The 14119-nt window shown below is 51.1% G+C and overlaps 6 protein-coding genes across 6 annotated transcripts; 4 read left to right on the plus strand and 2 right to left on the minus strand.

Annotated features, from left to right (window-relative positions):
* Positions 1–92: 92 nt before the first annotated feature.
* NCS57_01305100 (HET domain-containing protein) lies at positions 93–3361 on the minus strand (the record flags this gene model as incomplete). Its single annotated transcript, XM_053062701.1, has 2 exons — positions 93–1813; positions 1873–3361. 2 exons carry the CDS (start codon positions 3359–3361, stop codon positions 93–95), a joined length of 3210 nt encoding a protein of 1069 aa, XP_052907596.1.
* A 566-nt stretch (positions 3362–3927) lies between these two features.
* NCS57_01305200 (uncharacterized protein) lies at positions 3928–4372 on the minus strand (the record flags this gene model as incomplete). Its single annotated transcript, XM_053062702.1, has 2 exons — positions 3928–4046; positions 4096–4372. The coding sequence occupies 2 exons, from the start codon at positions 4370–4372 to the stop codon at positions 3928–3930; spliced, it is 396 nt and encodes a 131-aa protein (XP_052907597.1).
* Positions 4373–5965: 1593 nt separating this feature from the next.
* NCS57_01305300 (APH domain-containing protein) lies at positions 5966–7210 on the plus strand (the record flags this gene model as incomplete). The annotated part of the gene is made up of 3 exons (XM_053062703.1): positions 5966–6199; positions 6246–6763; positions 6814–7210. The coding sequence occupies 3 exons, from the start codon at positions 5966–5968 to the stop codon at positions 7208–7210; spliced, it is 1149 nt and encodes a 382-aa protein (XP_052907598.1).
* A 275-nt stretch (positions 7211–7485) lies between these two features.
* NCS57_01305400 (uncharacterized protein) lies at positions 7486–9115 on the plus strand (the record flags this gene model as incomplete). The annotated part of the gene is made up of 3 exons (XM_053062704.1): positions 7486–7597; positions 7650–8278; positions 8327–9115. 3 exons carry the CDS (start codon positions 7486–7488, stop codon positions 9113–9115), a joined length of 1530 nt encoding a protein of 509 aa, XP_052907599.1.
* Positions 9116–9385: 270 nt separating this feature from the next.
* On the plus strand, positions 9386–9838 carry NCS57_01305500 (F-box domain-containing protein; the record flags this gene model as incomplete). Its single annotated transcript, XM_053062705.1, has 2 exons — positions 9386–9388; positions 9443–9838. The coding sequence occupies 2 exons, from the start codon at positions 9386–9388 to the stop codon at positions 9836–9838; spliced, it is 399 nt and encodes a 132-aa protein (XP_052907600.1).
* Positions 9839–11236: 1398 nt separating this feature from the next.
* On the plus strand, positions 11237–12610 carry NCS57_01305600 (uncharacterized protein; the record flags this gene model as incomplete). The annotated part of the gene is made up of 1 exon (XM_053062706.1): positions 11237–12610. One exon carries the CDS (start codon positions 11237–11239, stop codon positions 12608–12610), a length of 1374 nt encoding a protein of 457 aa, XP_052907601.1.
* Between the last annotated feature and the right edge of the window lie 1509 nt (positions 12611–14119).

Raw genomic sequence — 14119 nt, forward strand, 5'->3', positions numbered from 1 at the left:
TCGGTTGCGAAGCTGTCATGTCACGCATTCGTCTTGTTCGCTAGGCCATGACTATCCAACTAGAAAGAAAAACACAAATGATCAAAGAACTATTACACAATTGTTACGGTGGATAAGCAGCCCTGAGCAGCCAAGTGATTGGCAAGTACCAAGCCAAGGCCTTCCTTGAACTTCCCCCTGAACTCGCCTTGATCTCTATCACTGGTCCGAAGTTTGACCTCGCCCATACCCACCCTGCGATATACCAGTCCGCCTGTGTCATTCTGAACGTCGGGAGCCTCCGTTAGTAGGAGTCCTGGCATGCTGTCGAATCCTTGCCCATAGACCTTGCAGGCTAAAAGTAGGAGCCGGACAGGCTCTCCGAACCGCAACTCTGGGGCCTCGCCCGACGTCGTTACGATATCCGGGAAAGCAAGACAAATCATCTCCAGCTTCATATCTGTTTCAGTGACTGACTTGTTGAGGAATTGCATTTGGAAGGAGATGTTGCGACTCTTGTCCTTCGCTTGCAGATCATCCGGTGATTTCATGCAGACGTCTAGCAAGAGGCCCTTAATGGTCAACCTTGCTGAAGATAGTCTCCCATAGGGGTTCGGGGTAGCCAAACTGTACTGCACATCAACCACTTCAGTCTGTGGGAGTTCGTTGGTGCTTGCATTCCAGACAGCCTCCACAGACCCCACGACGGAAGCCCATGACCAAGTTGGTGCGTAATATGTCTCGCGCCTAGAGGTCCCAAGTTCATCGACATGCCAGCACACAGTACTACCTAGCATGCCCTTCCACATCCCGCCGATGTACTCCATACCCATGGGGCCAGCGAGTGCAGCAGCGACTCCAGAGATGGCGGGAAGTCGATCTGACTCGTGGGTGATGGCGCGGCGGGTGAAGGGAGTGACAACTTCGGACCAGACAATGCGAGGATCGCTGGAGCGCAGTACGAATGAGGAGTCTTTATCGCCTGTCATTCTGTCCAAGTTGATGAGTCTGAGGGCCTCCTTACGAAGGGCGGATCCCGGGCGACACTCGCAGAGATGGACCTCACGACAGTGCCAGACCAGCTCGTGGGAGGTGAAACGAAGGATTCTCCCGGATAGAATGTGTTCCTGGAGGGTCCATGCCCGTGTCTCAAGGGGGTTCTGAGCTCGATTCTGGGGGCCGTCTCCGATGTTTGTGGTCCAGTGCCGGTCAGACTGCCACGGCCGTGCAAATACCTCGACTTGCTCAACCTTGTTCTGAACTTCTGCAACGGCCGCAAAGGATTTCCTAATACTGAAAGGACGCGAGTGAAAACACCCCTCAGTACTGTTACGGGCGGCGGCAGCGGCTATGGTGATGTAGGCGTTCTGGTAGACGTCGCTCATCTTGGGTGACTGGACGGCCCAGTCATCCTCGTCATCCTGAACAATGCAGAGGGAGTCGATCCAGAGATACCTGATTTGAAGCTTCTGACAGGCAACTATGGCATCTTTGAACGTCTGCGGAAACTTGGACAGGTCGATTCCTCGACAAAACTCGTCAATGGTGCCCTTGGTGGTCTTGAGGGGCATCACATCACCCCAGCAATGACTCAGAGCGGCATATTTACCGCGCTCATCTGAGCTGGGTACGCAAAGGCGGGGGTTTATGTCTTTGGAACCGACATCCAAGATACGTGTGGGAAACGGTCGGTCTTCGCTTCCACGCCTACACTCGTCGTGGTTATGGACGCATTGTTGAATCCAGCCGTGAACCACGTCCCAACTTTCGGGCGAGTTGGCTTCAGCACAAACATGAGTGCCAGTACCGATAATGTCCCAGGGACGTGTAGTTTCTTCAAATGTGTCAGAATCTGCATTCTCTGCTCGGTTTCGGTGGTCAAAGTATAATTACCTGGCAAATGGTAAAGCTCAAAGCTGCAGATCGAAGACTCTTCGCAACCCATATAATGACAATGGAGGTGAATCTGAAGAGCTCCATCGAATCCCCATATCAACTCGGCAACATCGTCAACCTCACCATCATACCAGCGCCTCCCAACAGAGCGGTTCTCGTAGCTGATCTCTGCAATGTCTTCCCAGGAGGTGTCGAGAAGTGGGTATAAGGAGGCCGTGGCGTCCCTCAGCAGCGTGCAGACTCTGCATCGAACTGAAGCATTCCGACACAGCTTGCTAAAGTTCATCTTGTGTGACGGATACTCGGTCTCGTGGAAGCCAACGATAGGTTTGAGGTCCAGGCAGATAGCGCAAAAGACTCCGTTCTTCAATGGATCATCCTCCAACTCGATGCGTTGAAAGAGGACCTGAATCTGGCCGACTTCTTGGCGGAATCTTTGGAGATACTCCCGGAACTCTTTGAAAGGGCTCTCGGGTATCTTAAGAATAGCCACGTCTAGGTTGCTTATGGCCCTATCGAGGTAGATAGTTTCAACGGCGTAACACTGCCTGGCGTAGGCAGTGGCCATGAGGCACCCAAGCAAAGCATAGATGTGGCCGTATCCTTGCTTGTCTGGCATATCGGGCTCCCATGGCTCGCTCTCTGTCGGCGGCCTGAAGCACTCAATGTTCAAGATGAGGTCGTCGAGGTCTGCGCCTTCGCGAATAGCCTCGAGCATTTTCTGCGCGCTTGGGGCCTTGAGTACACGCGCAGCCATGGTAAGTGCGACATAGCAGCAGTATGAACCCTGTTCCGGCTCGCCGGGTGCTTCGTTTGATTTCTCAGTTGAGTCTTGCGATGATGCAGGTGTTTCATCGGACCTTGTCCCCTGATCGCCGACATTGACGGCGTTCTCCTCTACCTCAGCAACCTCTGCGGAGGAGCCCCCCGCTTCTGTCCATACTGCGGCATCTGCGGCCTCAAAAGCCTTCTCAAGGGCGTCGTCACATCTCTTCAGTAGCTCAGAAAGGTCGAGACACTGATCACTAAGATAACCCAAACGAACAGCCCGTTCCTCACTCAAGGGCATTGTTCCCTTGATAATGTTGCTGGCCAGTTGACGGATCTCATCGGGCTGATCGACCAACGATGGCAATCTACCAAGCTCCAGGATCTTGTCATCGTCGATAGCCAGAAATATGCTCTCTGGCCTCAAGATGGTCGGTTGATCCGCACCTGAGTCGGAGTCGTTGTCTTGTAGAAGTATGCATTCGCGCCTCTTTAGGTAGAAGTTTCCTCCTGTATAGTATGAGGTGCGCCCTTTGTCCGACTCGGGGGAATCATTGGGGAAATCTGCTGTCTCTTCGTTTCTTGAAGCGGTGCCGGAATTTGAGCCATCTGCTGTTGGTTGCTCGTCGATGGGTTCCATGGCAGGTGGCGATGGCAGGCCTTCAAGATCAAGACCACCTAGGTCTACTCTGTCGATGAATTCTTCGTGTCTAGACATGATTCCGTTGCGATTTATTTCGTTTCTAGAGATGTAGAATGTTTGCCTGTTTGAGGAGCGGGATATTGTTTGCAGTAGGAGACATTCAGCTTGTCTTGGCATTTAGCCGCGCGCATGCTGGAGGCCTCTTCCAGCCAATCAAATACAAATTTGACATCACCTGCCGGTGCGAGAAAGCCTACTAGTGTTAGGGGTAAAAGCAGCACGATTCCTTCAGTTGCGAGAATAGTGAAAGACCATAGGGCGGATGCGTGATGAAAGCCTGTTGAGAATGCCTAGGTGGGGAGCACATGGTGTTGGGCTGCCTACGAGGCATACCGCCGGGGGTTTCTAAATACGTACATCCTGGGCTGTGTAGCTAAGTGGATGATCTGACTTAAGTAGCAGAAATCTAGGCTAGGCGTGGTAATCTGACTCGAAGCAAAGTGTAAAAATGAATGTTTGATAATATTATGTACGCCTATCTATCTAGGACAGGAAGGATCGTGTCTCATGCGTTATAACCAATCATCTAGTTATCCCATGCCTTGTATGTCCATCAGGCCAGAAAGTGAATCTCAAAATTCTCAGGCAAGTTCGTTACAGGCAAGGTAGTAAGTGCGGTAGTACTTGTCGTCGCCCATACAGGTCTTGGGCTGGATCTTCTTACCACCAAAGTGGCAGCCGGCATCGTCGTAAACACGGACTGCACCAGATTAGCACACATATCAAGGATTATGGTAAGTGAAACTTACGGACGCAGCCGGGCTTCAGTTCGTCGATGATGACGGAGCGGACAGTCCAGAATTCGTCGCCAATGTTCTCGTGCTCTTCGTACTTTTCGCAGCGGTTGGCCTCGATCTTCTGGAGCTTCCAGTCGGCAAGCTTGGTGCTCTTCGTGCACTTGTGGTCACTGAAGATGGCGCCCTTGAGGTAGATGGCGTCGTCCGGCTCCGGAACTGGCTTGTAAGGAGAGGCAGAGACACCCATGGAGAGGGCGGCGATGGTGGCGATGATGATGGAGAACTGCATGTTGAAGGTTGTTGGTGTTGGTATTGGGGGTTGGTTTGTGAAGAGTGTGTTGTTGTGAGGGTGTTGTAGTGCTGTTGTTGTGTGTTGAGCTGATGTGTTGGAGTGATGAGGAATTGTTGATTGAAGGTTCGCATCGGATGCCTTTATACTCATTTCTCACCATCAACAGGGTCCTGCTCTTCTGTATGTCGTCCCGAGTTGTCATGATGATCTCAGCCTCACTCGTTCCCATGAAGAAACAACGTTGCACGTAACTTCAACGTCTCACAAGGATCTGATCATGATGCAGGGCTGTTTCTGGACACGAGCTGCCGTTGGTTGGGTGGCCCCATATCGACCTGCAGATGGATGGCTGGTTACATGGGCCGACATCAAGGGTGGATACGATGCCCCGGATCGCCAGAGTCTAGAAGGGCACGCATCTCAGCCCAACGGTTATTTTTAGGTCGCGACAGTATCGTGACTTCGATGGTTAGCTGCGAGAAGTAAGCTTCATCGGGATACGATTACATCTAAAGCCATGTTACTTCCATACCCGCAGTCTCCCATCTGCCCTGGGACGGCCCGTCGGCATAACACCCTTGCGTCGATCTTGGCGCTGAGATGCTTATGACCTCGTAGTGGGGTAGGGCTCGACCGTCTTCTGCAGGCTCAGCCTCTCCATGTTCGAGACCAATTCACTCCGGCCATGTATCAGAAGCCGTGGAACCCTTTGCATTTCGTCGTATTGGGACGTGTCAGAGTTGCACTCTCACGACTTTGGACGCAGGTCGCGTATAGAAAGCAACAACGCTTCGGTGCGTCCGTCTTTACGAGAGATGCAGATGGATTGCAATCATTGATCATGAGTTGGAGAACTGTACCCACCCGGCCATAACTCCTGATCTACATCGCATTTGGGATTCAAGTGAGGGTAACTGGGAGTCGTTGGGCTCTGTCTGTGATGGTCTGAACGAGAAAGATGAGGACCAGCATCACCACCAATACAAAATGAACATGCTTAGTGCGAGTAGTAGCTTAGGATATTGCCACTCTTCCTTAATGGGATAAACAAAACAGGTAGCACGCGGTCGAGGTGGGTTGCAGATGCCGTGTCCTAACTCTACCTACCCTAAAGATAAACGGTAGATTTAAGGAGGAATAGACCCGAAGGATAGTTGCCTTGAACTATTGAGAAATATGTAGATCTACTACCAGTATTTGAGGGTGCTTTATTGAGTTTACGCTTGTGGGCTGCCTTGGATAATGTTGCAGTATCTGGTTCTCAGGGCCGAGTGACTGGTGATGGCTTCATTCAGTGGAACCACATTCCCTCTGCCTGGATGGCGTCATTGTATTAATTGCGGTTTTCTTTCGCATGAAGGACCCTAAATCGAGATGTGACCGCTTAATAAACTGAATTGAGAGGGCAAACTTTTACAATAGGCACAAGTCCAGTTGACCCTTTTGCCAGGCAGCCAAGATAAAACAGGTTGATGACGCCAACGCATCCCAGGCAACAGAATTATCTGGGCTATTAAACTGCTCAGACCTACCGGAGCCGAATGCAAGCTTGGAAAACTCATTTTACTGGAAATTACGCATTCCTTAATCATGGCCTCACATCAAGAGACATTCGATGACACCCGTTTTAAGGTGTTTACGTGGTTGAATAATACTCGCTACGCGGCATCTTCGCTCCAACCTTTGGTCGGAGGCCAGGCTAACTTTACCTACCACGCCAAACTCTTGACTCCTCTTGAAGATGGGACGACTGAAGTTGTGGTCAAACACGGGGAGCCCTACATGGCAAGACATCCCACGAACGAGATCACAACACATAGATGCGTGGGTTCATAGAACTGGGATTCAATATATCGCTAATAGTATATAGCGTGTTGAAGCTGAGTGCTTGAAGGAGCTCAACTCGGTAGAAATACACCTGAACCAGCTTGGCGGAGCGAATTGCACTGTCAGAACGCCGAGGTGCTTCTACTACGATGATGATACCAAGACTCAGATACAACAGTATCTTCCCAACACTGTTGATCTCAAGACGTACATCCAAACTCATTTCTCGTGGTCAACTCTCAAGAAACTTGAGCTGCCATGCCGTAATGTCGGCAAGACGCTGGCAGAGTACATCTCCAAGTTCCACCTCGCCAGCGAACATATGATCCAAAGGACGGCTATGGAGGGCGCTCAGTCTCCGCCGAAGCCATTTCCTGCGCTTCGAAGCAATGACCAGATGCAGTCACTTAAGCACATGATCAATTATGACTGGTTGTTGCAGCGAATTGATCAGTTCCCCGAGATTTTGTCCGAGGCGAGAGACGTATTTTACCAAGTCAAGCTACAGGCATTGCTTCAGTCTGATGATAAACCCATACACGGCGACTTTTGTCCCCAAAAGTGAGTGCATCCAGTGCATAGACCGGGACAGCTACTCACAAACTTGGCAGCATTCTCCTTCCTGACGCGCCTCTTGATTCTCAAACCAACATCTCCTTGTTCGTCGTCGACTGGGAGAACGGCCAACTTGGCGTAGAGAACCTTGACCATGGAGAAATGATAGGGGAGCTTTACGCCCTGTGGCTGTCTCAGAAGACGGACGCGGCGCTCTGGGTGGTGCAGGGATACTCCGACGGACTTGGGCCAAGACCGACGGACTTTGTTTGGAGGCTTGCTGTGCAGGTGGGCGTCCATCTCTTGAGCTTTGGCACTTTTGGGGGTAGTCCGGCTCAAGCTGAGGATGTGGCGAGGCATGGAAGAGACATTGTTGTGAATGCCTGGAAGAAGAACCGAACTTGGTTTGATGAGAGCGAGCTTGCATGCTTGTTTGCTCGAGTTGAAGAATAGGCAGATTGAGGCTCAGGTACACCATACGAAGCCAACACTACCAAGATAATGACCAAGCCCATTCCATGTTAGCCCTACAGCCAACGAATCAACACCTCTCTCGATCCGCTGACCGTCAGCACTAAGACGCCATCTCCAGAGATCCAAGCCCAACGACTGATTTCGTCAGAATTGATAAATTCCAATTCTTGGCTTTCATTTGAACTTCCGTGTGCCCACCAAGCTACACAAAACTGACTGTGTGCCCAAGATCCGAGACATAGGTCGGGCCCGAGATGGGCTATCTTGTGCTTGCAGCTGCTGCGGCCGTGACCTACGGTGTTGTGGTTTGTGTCTATCGTCTCTATTTCAGCCCGTTGGCCAAGTTCCCAGGTCCCAAGATTGCTGGTCAGACAAATCACCTACATCACCACCTTTGGGACACACTGACATCAAATAGCCGTTACTTCGTGGTATAATGGTTACCATGACCTCGTTAGCGGTGGTCAATACATCTGGGTCATTGAGGAGATGCACCGCAAATATGGCCCAATTGTGCGAACCCGCCCGGATACGATCCACGTCAACGACCCAGCCTTTATAGAAAAGCTATACTCGCAATCGCCCAAACACCGACGGGAACGACATAGCACAATCCTGGGGACGATGCAAGCCGACGGTTCTATCCTGGCAACTAAGGACCACGACCTCCACCGCCGCCGTCGCGCCGTTCTCAACCCATTCTTTTCGAGCCAGAATGTGAGACGTCTGTCTCCGGTCATCAACGGCATCTTGTTCAATCTGTTGCATCGAATGGAAGGCTGGGCTAAAACTGGACAGCCCGCCAAGCTGAACAGCGCATACAGAGCTGCCACCAAAGACGTCATCCAAGCTTATGCTCTCGGAGATGGAGAGATGTGTCTTGACATGGAAGACTGTAACGCAGCCTTCTTTGACGTGTTTACTCCGCAAAGAGTCTGTCATCTGGGCACTCATGCGTTTTGGTTGGCGTACCTGATGGCCAATCTGCCTCCTGTGATTATGACTACCCTTCTCCCACGGGTTGGTGTGTTTGCAACATTTATGATCGTAAGTGTGGGCAGCCCCTTGCAGTTTCACATACTGATTGTTATTCAGAACCTGAATGCAGAGATCGACCAGATAAAGCAGGCGGATAAGCTGCCAGAGGGTAAGACCATCTTTCACGAGATTCTCCGTAGCGACATTCCTAGTTCCGAGAAGGAAACACCCCGTCTTGCGGATGAGGCCATGGTCTTGGTCATTGCGGGGTCAGAGACAACAGCTTCAACCTTGGCCGCTATCACTTACCACCTGCTCGCTGACCCGAGTCTCATGGCACGACTGAAAGTTGAACTTGAAAGAGTCATGCCCGACGTGAACGAAATCCCCGATCCTTCCACGCTGAATGGGCTACCGTTTCTCAACGCCCTGATTCAAGAAGCTATTCGTCTGTATCCTGGGGCATCTCACCGACAAGATCGAGTTGCCCCCGACGAAGATCTCGTCTACCAGCGTCCAGACGGCCAAACCTTTGTTATACCTGCCGGAACAGGTGTTGGAATGACGGCACCACTGGTCAACCGCAACCCCGACCTGTACCCCAACCCACTGGAATTCCGCCCTGACCGATACCTCGAGAACCCCGGCCTCGCCGCCTACCAGTTTGCCTTTTCAAAGGGAACCAGACAGTGCATCGGCATCAATCTGGCGTATCAAGAGCTGCAGACTTTTGTTGCCGGCATCTTTCGCAAGTACGACGTGTATGATGCATCAAAAGATAAGCAGAGCGGTCCGACCATGGAGCTGTACAAGACAAAGGAGGAGGATGTGGCCATCTATTCGGATTATGTGACTTTTGGTCAGTACCCAGGCAGTCAGGGGCTGAGGGTCATCATTAGAGAGTAAATGACAGAGAGGCGAGCGGGTTTGTATTGGACTATGGGTTTCGTGTAGCTAGAAACACATGATGTGCTATTTCCTAACAGGCATCCCCTGATATAGTGCTTGCGTACAATTATAAGATTAACAGGAACCCCATGACGGGCTCTCTAGGGCCTACTTGCATGCGATTTGTGAGACTTGGCGGCTGAATCATTAGATGAGAGAATCCTTCAGTCGTATACCCATCACCAACACCTGCTCCTCTCCTCAAGGCAACATCGGCAGCTACAAGATATGGTAAGCCATCCCAAATCGATAACTTTTGCTTCTTACTCACAGAACCGTTGTCAGAGCGGATTGGAAGCGTCACTGTCTGGAGAGTCTCCGGCAGACGAGGATGACTACGAACAGCGGCACATCCTGGCCCATCTGCTGAAGCAAAAGTTCAAATTTCCAAAATGGGGCCCTGAACAATCTGGGATAGACACCCTGGATCTCTTCATCGTTTGTAGAAACACCTTTGATGCCTTTGACAGACTGTACAGCCCCGTTAATCAGGCTGCCGACTTTGTCTGGCAAACTCGACGATATAGTTCAGCTCGGCAATCTCCTCTGGAGAAGCTTCCGTCAGAAATTTTGAGAGACATTGTGTCCGCTCTTGAGATCACGGATCAAATCGCTGCTGCTCTCTGTTCCCAGTACCTTGGGTCCACACCGTTTGGGTCATCCGCGAGCATCTCTGTTTAAACCACAAGCAGGTCTCTTGGGCAGGCATGCCGATTATTTATCTTTCATGGTGGCCTACGTATCTTCCGCAGGCTCCCTTGGAAGTTGTACCAGAAGCAAATTGTCCCTCATGTGACCGAAGAGCGAACCGAATATGGATACGGGATTGGGTCAGGGACGCAATCATCAGCTCTGAGACGGCTCTTTCTCCCGACAATCATCTCCTAATCGAACAAATTTGGAATCAAATCCCATCGAGCGGCATCCTAGAGCACCTTAACCTACATATGGAATCATGTCTTGATGTGCGCGCACCTAAAAATAGCTCTAGCTGTTATCTGCGCAACAATACATCAAAAGAATAGGTCGGCCTCGAGACCGTGAAGAATGGAACCAGCACCACAGCAACATTTGTTGGGCATAGGTGGCTGACTCTGGAAATACTCCTCCTATGGCTGACCACTATGAACCGGACTCGAAGAACGGAGGTATCCGACTGGGGTAAAGAACCAAAGATGGAGGGATGGGCATGGAACTTTAGGGCGGATGAGTAGAATTACCCAACAACTGAGACCATGCGACGGATGACTGAATTACTCGGTTTCATGGTGCTCGGCAAATGGGCCAGTCATTGCCTGGACGTGACCGATGAGGTTTCCGAGGAGATGATTGTTCATTGGCACGATCGCACTCTCGACGTTGAGAAACGGGCCCGGAGCTGGCTGATGGCGATTTACACAATGGCCCTGAAGTAAGGAGGTTTCCTGAACTGAGGCAGCACTGGGAGTACTGGCATCAGGTTGTAAAGGAGGAGAAAGAGCGAGATGCCTGCTATGGGGGTTCTTGACGGAGTGAGAAGATGTACTGATGATCTAGGGAATGTGATTCTCTGGATCACGGGAGACGGAGACAGGAAGATACATTAGCCTTGATTGTTTCATGTGGAAGGAGTTGGAACACATCATCTCATAGTACGAGATTAGCTGATTCAATCATGTCCCCATATTATCCACGCACCCAATAACCTGATGTCCGATCCAACGATCGATGATCGAGGACGCCAAGCGTACTGACCGGCTAAAACGGCCCGCGTGGCATTGACACAAAAGGCGGGATTAACGCGTCCAAGATGGCGCCGCAAATCTCCGTTCCAATCATGTTATTTGTCACCAACTTTTCAGGAACACAGACCGGTTTTGGGGGTTGCATTGTGGAGAAAGTGATCTTGGTTTGTCGTGGGAGGTGACGTCAAGGATACGGGGAATTAGCCTCCAGCCAACACCACGTTTCTTGACTTTATTGCCAGTGATCTCATACGATTGATTTCGCGACAGTAAATAACTAGTTTAAATGAAGTCTCTGGAGTCAGAACAGACACTCTCCCCGTAGCTTCCATCCATCCATCTATCCGTGGTCGCAATGCCTCAACACCAAGGTCCCTCGAGCCGCCGGCTCCTCCAATTTCTGCTATTGGTCGCACAAACTTCGGCTTCCACTCTTTACTCCACCTACAGCTTCAATCCCCTTGAGCATCTCGGCGGCATATCGCCTTACTTTGAGCCCCAAGACCCCCCAGCCTCTCCAGATGCTCCCCAGGGCTGTAAACCAGAGCGTGCTGCCTACCTAGTGCGACACGCAGCAATCTACGCAAACGACTTTGACTATGAAGAGTACATTGAGCCCTTCGTTGAAAAGCTGGAGAACCACACCAAGATTGATTGGAGCAAGATCCCGTATTTGAACTTCTTGGCCGACTGGTCTGCCCCATTTTCGGATGCCGAGGCCGAGCTTCTGACCCGAGTGGGCAGATTAGAAGCGACGCAACTGGGAGTTGATCTCGAGTTTCGGTATCCCAAGTTGAGGCTCCCAAAGCGAGTTTGGACCTCATCTGCTGAGCGAACCCTCAAGTCTGCTCAGTCATTCGTCCGCGGACTCGAGATGGACAACCAGACCATCAAGGTCGAGAGCATTTACGAGTCTGAAGAGTCTGGAGCCGACAGCCTGACGCCTTATAGCGCCTGCCCTGCCTACTCGTCATCTGCTGGTAGCGACGAGGCATCCGTGTACCAGGAGAAGTACGCAAAGCCTATCATTGCCCGGCTAAACGACCTAGCTCCCGGTTTCAACTTTACCGTCAACGACATCTTCGGCATGCAGCAGTTGTGTGGATATGAAACCGTCATTCATGGAAAGTCTCCCTTCTGCAACCTGGAGCTCTTCTCGCCCGATGACTGGCTTGGCTGGGAGTACTCGGAAGATGTTCGATACCACTACAACGTTGGTTATGGCAACCAAGTCTCGGGCTACGTCGGCCTTCCATGGTTTAATGCGACAGCCGATACCCTCCTCAACAAGGAGTCAGATGACCAGGACCTGTATGTTAGCTTCACTCACCGTGAGCTGCCTCCCATGGTGTTGGTCGCAATGGGCCTGTTCAACAACTCCCAGTTTGGAGGTCCGCCTCAGATCAACGACACGATGCCGCTGAGCCGTATCAACTACCGACGAGCCTGGAAGAGTTCTCATGTCTTGCCTTTCCTCAGCAACATTGCTATTGAGCGATTGAACTGTACGGGCAGCTACGGATACGACGACGGAGAGTATTACCGCGTGCTAGTGAACAGCGCACCTCAACCTCTGCCAGACTGCGTTGACGGACCAGGGACGAGCTGCTCGAGGAAGGGTTTTGAGGACTATGTGCAAGACAGAGTGGACATGTTTACTGGGTTTTCGGACAAATGCGGCGTGGACTACAAGAACACAACGGATATTCTATCGATATATCATGATTGACTGAGATGATTGAACGAGATAATGAAATAAATACACGTGGCATTCTCTTCATTCCCGTTCGTCCCATATCGCATTCAACATGGCGTGTGCCGCCTCGATGAACTCCTCCTTCTTCAGTTCATGCGCAAGAATAATGCGAATAGCATAAGCCGTCGTATTGACAGAGTCGATTTGCAACTCTAGCTCATGAACTATTCGCATCATATGAAACAAGAGCTTTTCCACAGGAAAGGGCCGCGTCGCGCGGTAGATGCCCTCGTTTGAGTCTTCGTGAAGGTTCATGATGATTATGTCGACCGAAGGAGGACCCGTGTAGACGGCCCCGGTAGATGTACGAAGCTCCCCGGTCTTTGGATCGTTGTATTTGCCGTCGACAACGGGGCGTTTGGCCTCGGCATCCCAGTGAATGGGGTGGAACTCGTTACCGTCGAGACAGTCGCCGCTTGTTGAAGACATGGCTGATGAGAGATATGATAGAAGATCTAATATTTGATGAATTAAAGATGATGCGAGTTTGATGAATTGTGTTGAACAAGTCAAGATTGAAATGGGTGTAAGTGACGCCTTGGGATGGAGTTCGGAATAAACAGGGCCCGAAGCATCGTCTGAGCTTCACCCACTGATGGCTGCCTAAAGAGGTCAAATCCTGCGCCTGTTCATCAACTAACCTCATCTTTGAACGTTCTTGCATGTTGCTTCATCGGCAAATTCTCATTTCGCCATGGAAACCTCAAATAACCCTACCTTTAAATGTTTCGCTCGCCTTCCGTTAGAGCTGCGCCTGCGCATTTGGGAGCTGCTGCTCCCCCCTCGTCGCGTTCTTAAGATCGGGCCTAGCACCTACGAGAAGAAGGCGTCAGAATTTGGTCAAGTCTGGACGAACGACCCTCCTTTGACGCTTTTATCCACCTGTCGCGAGTCTCGCAGCGTGGCTCTCGACAATGGGTGCTTCACTAGGAATCCCACAGAAGATTCAGCCCCTGAAAGCCTAGTATGGGTTGATCGCCGTCCGAGGGCAGTATATCTGCCCCTGACCGCAGCCTCATACTCTCGAGCACGTTCATTGCCTATTGATATCAAGGCATTGGTTTGTCTCTGGCCCACAGTGGAGGGCTTGCAATGCCTCAAACAGTCTCTCCTTGACCAGCCTACTTCAACACCAATCCAAGTCATCTACATTGGACTTTCAGCCGTCGTCTACAACCATCCAGCTTGGGGAGTAACCTACCCTGACTTGAGCAATCTTCCACCCGAGCTACTTCCTCCAAACCCTCTCTACGAAGCGTCCGACATCCTAGTCATGGACTTGCATGATGTACGACTGCCGGCGTTGTTGGAATGTGCTGATGGGATGGGGCAAGGGATACCGCCAGCTTTCAAGTTTCATAAGAAAGCTAGCTGCTTCCTGGAGACTTTGAAACTTTACTGGGAAAGCAATAGCAGGGCTCTAGAGTTGCGTGAAGCTTGGTATGGGACGACACATGACCACGGCGCTGTCCTCGATGTCCC

Source organism: Fusarium keratoplasticum, chromosome 11 (assembly GCF_025433545.1).
Source record: "Fusarium keratoplasticum isolate Fu6.1 chromosome 11, whole genome shotgun sequence".
NCBI lineage: Eukaryota > Fungi > Ascomycota > Sordariomycetes > Hypocreales > Nectriaceae > Fusarium > Fusarium keratoplasticum.